Here is a 6,000-nt window from a genome sequence, read left to right as displayed (position 1 = left end):
TCGCGCCCTGGCGTTCCATCGGCCCGAGCGGGCGCGAGAGGCGGCGGCTGCTGCGCCTGGGAAGGAGGCGGAGGAAGCGGCGGCGGCAGCAGCAGGAGGGGAGAGGCAGGAAGGAAGCGGCCGCCTGCTAGCTCCGCGGTCATCTGATTCCAGCCCAGCGTCCGGCCGGGAGAGGGACGGAGGGCGACAGCCGCGAGACCCGCCTGGCCTCCCTCCCCTTGCAGATGCGCCCCGCGCCCCTTGCCCAACCTGAGCCTCCCCTTCCCCCGATCCTTCATTGATTCCCGAGATCCGGGGTTTCCTCGTGCTTCCAGACCCGGCACATCTCTCCCTCTCCCTCCTTTCCTCTCGCCTGTTTTCGTGGCTCTCCTCCTCTCTACCCCGCCCCAGCGAATGTTAGGAAAAGAAAAGGCTGCCAGGTCATTTGGAGAGAAACTTTAAGGTCCTTCCGATTGGCTTAGATCCCTTAGGTGGGGGCGAAACTCCCTGCTTTATTTGACCCTCGTTCCCCCCCCCACCCCTTTCTCTTATTTCACTAACCACCTCTCTCTTCTTCCCCACCCCAATTGAAAGTATCGGTCAATGTTTGGTTGTCACCCCTCTGTTTTACCATTTATTTTTGGATACAGGAAGGCTTTTGGAAGGACCTAAATTCCCCTTCTTTTCTGGATATATATATTTTTTAATAATTTCTCTGGTCCTTAATCAGTTCATTCCTTTTTCCTTTTTTTGGCAGAACCACAAATTTTGGTCTGAGGATTCGTGTTTTCCCCTCTGGGTTTCCTTTTTTTTTAATTTTAAAAGCCACCTTTTGGAATAAATCTTCTGGCCTGTATTTTTTTCTGAAAGTTCTGAATTACTTACTTCCTTTGGAGACCTCAGCGTTAAGCTCTTTGTAAACTGCAACACCCTTTGGCACCCCGCTTCTGAATGTGGGAAAAACAGCTCCTTTGGAAATATATATATATATTCTGCCATTTCCTGATGCTTTTTTCACCTTCCTAATCTTTTTGCTCTGTCCCATCCCATCAGAGGAAGCCTGAGGTCTTAATAAACTGTGGATCTGTGCTACATCTGTGGACTGCCCTCTCTTTTAAAAATCCAAAAACGGCGGATACGCTTTCGACACTGCATTCTACAGATTGTTGACATAGGAAGAAACTCTCTTGGCAGGCTCCAGCGGGTTCCTTTTTGTCATTTGACTTTAAGGAAGCAAAGCTCTGGAACGAGAAGTTTGTAACATCTGCGCTCCAGAAAAAAACAACCCTGGAGGGACTTTTGGCAGAAAGACAGCCTTAAACTTTCTCATTTCCGAGGAAACAACTGCGTTGTCAAATCGGCCTGATCTTGCATTTGGAAGTTTTTCAGGATCTTCTGGACACGGGAGGAAAAGAGACTGGCATGCTCAACACCGTGTCCTGATTAACTGCAATGGGGCATTGAGGCAGAACAAATTTCCCACTGGAAAGTGTGGGAGTGAGTGGAGAATCCCTGCAGGGAGCGTGAAAGACATAGGAGGAGGAGCTGACCCAGCACATGAATGGCTGCCAAGGATTATGACCACTTGTTCAAACTACTCATCATTGGGGACTCTGGTAAGCATTGGCTCTTTCCCCCTTGTTCCCCAAGTCTTCCATTTTCTCTTCCCCCCAAACCCACTTTTTCATCTTATTATATTTGGCTGTTCTGTCTCCTGCTGTCTTTTTCATTCCTCTTTAACTATGCTCCTCTCTCTAAACTCATCTCATTCTTTTCAGTTTTCATTCCACACTCTTAACACCTTTCTCCTTATCTGATTTTTTAAATAGCCTTGGTTTCTTGCATCTTTTCCCTCCTTTGGTCTTCCACCTTGTTTCATATATTCCAATTGGTTATCGGTTCAGCATCCCCTCCGCCCCCACTTAAACCTATTCCTTGTCATTCTTCCCCTTTGTACTCTTGTTTTTTGTTGTTATTCCCACAGCTCTTTCCTTGTTTCTCTTTCATACCTGCAAACATCCTCATGCAATATAAATGTGCACAAGGTAATAAAAAGGTTACTTTTTAATGAATTTGGAAGTAACTGTGATAGGACTGATAGCACTCTCTTGCCTTGTAACTTTACCCCGTTAGTATCTGGCTTTATATTGCCTTCTCTCACTGTTTTAGCATCCCATAATCCCGTGGAGACTTATCTTGTGGGAAGCTTACTCACAGTGTACCAAGAGCTTATTCTGGCTGCATGGCAAGCGTGCAGAAGCAGTTTTTTCCACGAGTCTTCCTTGTGCTAATTTCTAGGATTCCCAGCATCCTTTGGGGCCTAGTTGCGCCAGCCTGTGAGGGTTACCACCTAGAAACATTCACACATAGTTTTTTTCGGGGGGGGGGAGAAAAACAAGGTGTATGAGTTTGCCTGAGCTGCTACTTGGTAGGAGGAAATTCTAGTACTTATACTAAAGCTAACCAAGAATTATGCTTCTCAAAATGGCTTCCCAGAATGCTCCTGACTAAGTCATTCCATATACCTGGGTATGTTTCCAATACTCTTCACATTCATTCAAATTTAGCCTGCTATAATTCAGGCCCTGGTCAGCAACTTGCTCTCTTTGCATCTTTCTTAAGACTTCCAACTTGGGCACATTCATACATTGAAAGCACTGTGATACCACTTTAAACAGTTATGGCTTCCCCCAGAGAATTCTGGGAGTGGTAGTTTGTTAAGCATGCTGAGAGTTACAAGTCCCAGAGTTCCATGGGAAGAGGCATTAAAGCACTCCTGAGAATTATAGCCCTGGGAGGGGAATAGGGGGCCTCCTAACAACTCTCTCTCGGCATGCGTAACAGAGACCCTCTATTCCAGGCATCCCCAACCTCCAGCCCTCCAGATGTTTTGGACTACAATTCCCATCATCCTTGACCACTGGTCCTGTTAGCTAGCGATCATGGGAGTTGTAGGCCAAAACATCTGGAGGGCCGCAGGTTGGGGATGCCTGCTCTATTCCCTGGGGGGTACGATTCTCAGAGTGGTTTAACAGGCAATGCCTCTTCCCAAGGAACTCTGGGAATTTTAATTTGGGGGAGGGGAATAAAAGGTCTCCTAACAACTCTCAGCAGCCTTAAACTACAGATCCCAGAATTCTCTGGGGGAAGCCATGGCTGTTTAAAGTGGCATCACAGCCTTTTAAATGATAGACTCATAGAATTGGAAGGGACCACAAGGGTCATATAGTCCAACCCCCTACAATGCAGGAATCTTTCACCCAATGTGGGGCTTGAACCCACAACCCCGAGATTAAGAGTCTCACGCTCTGTCAACTGAGCTATTGCAGCCCAAGTTGGAATACACCCCCATTAAAAGAATGGACCTCAGTTAGTCTTTCCATACTCTTAGTATACGACTGGATACAACCCTTAGTAGCTTGGTGCAGGGAGGGAGGGGAGGGCTCCTAGTTGCTAAGCCATTGTTTAAAATGGGGGTGGGAAGCCTGTGTCCTCCCCAGATATGGTTGGACTCCATCTCCCATAAGCCAGAGCTTTCATGGCCAATGGTCAGGAATGATGGGAGTTGTAGTCCAGCAACATATGAAGGCCCTCGGGTTAGCCAACCATGGTTTTAAAGCAGTACCTATTCACCAAATGCATACACAACATGGTTAAGAAAGGTCTTTTAGACTTCAGTGCTACACCTACATATCTAGGAGTAAGCCCAACGTGATTCATGGGACTGACTTCTGAGAAATGTTACCTTACTTTTTAAATCCCCTCCAAAAAAATGTGGCAAACCATTCTGTTCAACCCATTGCAGTTCCCCTGCAGTGTTTTTGAGCCCTGATCTCCTGCCATCAGTTCCAAAAAAATAATTGGAACCAAAACTCATAAACTTTGCTACCGAGTCCTGTGTGTCTCATATCACATTTTTTGAGGCGGTCTTGTGAATGCCGACTTCTTCCACAGAAATGGAAACGGCTACTAGCAAATAATATCTATATTTCTAGTTCCCCAAGTGGCTTGCTGTCACTCAAATTCAACACACGAGGTTGCTTGTGGGTGTTTTGTACACAGATGAAAATGAGAGACAAGCCCTGTCCTCGGGGTTACAAGACTTTGGTGAGGGAAGTGGAAGAAAAAGGTGGAAGAGGAAGGGGATCAGTTTGACAGTGAGCGAAGAGATGAATTACGATCAGGCTGGGGCTTGGCTGATTCCCCCCCCCCCATTGGCGCTGTTCTTTGCTTGGAAAGGAGTTGTGCAACTGACCCGGCAGTCCTTGTTCCTTGAATGGGGTGAGGTGGAGAGGGCCCTCCCCCTTTGCCTCTGCAGTCACAGGTCCACTGATAGCTGGAACAGAGCTCTTTCTGAGGCACCGGGTTGGGGAAAGAGAAGCCAGCTCCTTGCAGCTGTTCTCTGATGGCTGGAGCCAGGCCTGTCTCCTTGCTGTGGTGGTTTTCCTGCAAAGGGGTGGATGCAATTCTCTTCTCGCTGGTAGGAAAGCAGCTTCCCCCTTCTGATCTCGCCTCCCCAGCCTTCTCTCCTTCAGGTTGCACACAAAGAGCTCCGCCAATCATTCCTGTGCAGCTTCTTGGCATTTAAAGTCCTCTATTGCTTCCTGCCGCGAGGCCTTGTCTCGTTTGATTTTTATCTTTGTTTCATTTTTCATGCAGTTCCAGACTGGATGTGAATACGCATGTGGGAAGCTGCCTTTCCCTGCCTCTGAGCAGTGCTGGCTCTCAGTCAGTATTGGTTGCACTGGCTGGCAGTGGCTTTTTGGGGTTTCAGGCGGGAGCCCTTCCCAGCCCTGTGTGTTTCAGGGTTGAGCCTAGGGCTTCCCAAATTCCAAGTGCGTGCTGAGATTTAAAATGCATCAAAAGCCCAAAGCAGTTGAAGGGAAGAAGCAAGGAGGTGGCAGCTCTGGAAGGAATCCTGTTGTTGTAGCAGTTTGTTGTGCAGAGGGGAAAAAGGATTTGCACGATTCCCTGCCCCAGCCTGCTTACAGTCACACGTGGCAATAAATCAGGAGGTAGAAGTGACTTGGAATTAAACCAGCACCTCTGTCTACTGGTTCGTTAAGGCAGACATAATTTACTAGCCATAGCATCTGGCTGTACAACTGGCAGGTCTGGTTGCTTGGGAGGGGGCTTCTCCCCACAGAATAAATTCGGAAATCAGGTGAAATTCTGGGGCTCTGAAATAGGGTTAAAAGGGGTTAGTGTGGCACCTGCATTCTTGAGGCCTTTATGTCTCTTGCGTGCACCTGCTGATGTAATGAAATACCTGAAGGTAGTTAGAGCTTTCCCAGCTGACCAGGGCTGGCAGGCAGAAGGCTGATTCGATCAGAAAGGGGGAAAGGGATTCACCAGCCAGGAGTGTTCCCATGTATGCGTGGTACTTCTGAGGTATCCTGATGGAACCAGAGAACTAAAATTCCAATCTCTGGAAAATGTTCTGGATTTTTCCCGGAAGTTCCAAATTGCAATCTGGTTTAGTAAACAAAAGCCATGGGGCTCACCTGCAGAGAGCTATTCACAACACGGAAGCTGCCTTGGACTGGCGTTCTACCCCATTCCTTAGGCTCCTACTTTTTTTCTTTTTCAATGAAACAATGATTTTAATTAACGACACTTTTCCGGGGACAGAAATTACTAATAGGTAATTTTCTACCCCACCTGGTGATGTCAATATTGATGGACAACCACCAAGGGGGGGGTCAGGTGGAATACGCAACTTTTTGCCTCTAGCAAGAGCCTGGCTACTCTTATTACACAAATTGCATGAAAAGTAAGCCTGCTTTGGTTTGATCATGAGCATCTTTGAGAATCGCTTGGAGACATGTGGGGAAGGATGAAAGAGGGGGGTAGTACAGCTTCGTTGTTTCCCATCTTCTCCTGCTCCAAATCCCTAGGAAAATCCTCCTCTGAAGGTGATGAGAATACATGTGCATAGATGCTGAGCAGTGGCTCTGATCCCCTCCAGCTTTCTCTGGGGAACCTTTGGAGCCTGCCTTTGGAGACACACAACTGGTAGCT

At 47.5% G+C, this 6,000-nt stretch overlaps 1 protein-coding gene across 1 annotated transcript in view; it reads left to right on the top strand.

The window, feature by feature from the left end:
• Positions 1 to 351: 351 nt before the first annotated feature.
• LOC128400923 (ras-related protein Rab-35-like) overlaps positions 352 to 6,000 on the top strand; it is a 14,690-nt gene continuing 9,041 nt past the window's right edge. The window contains exon 1 of the mRNA XM_053363641.1: positions 352 to 1,595. Coding sequence (XP_053219616.1) covers positions 1,541 to 1,595 — 55 coding nt within the window. The 5' untranslated portion in view covers positions 352 to 1,540. The remainder of the gene's footprint in view (positions 1,596 to 6,000) is intronic.

This window comes from Podarcis raffonei, chromosome 13 (genome assembly GCF_027172205.1).
Source record: "Podarcis raffonei isolate rPodRaf1 chromosome 13, rPodRaf1.pri, whole genome shotgun sequence".
NCBI classification, from domain to species: Eukaryota; Metazoa; Chordata; class Lepidosauria; order Squamata; family Lacertidae; genus Podarcis; species Podarcis raffonei.
Note: the sequence above shows the minus strand (reverse complement) of the source record. Positions and strands in the feature narration are given on the sequence as shown.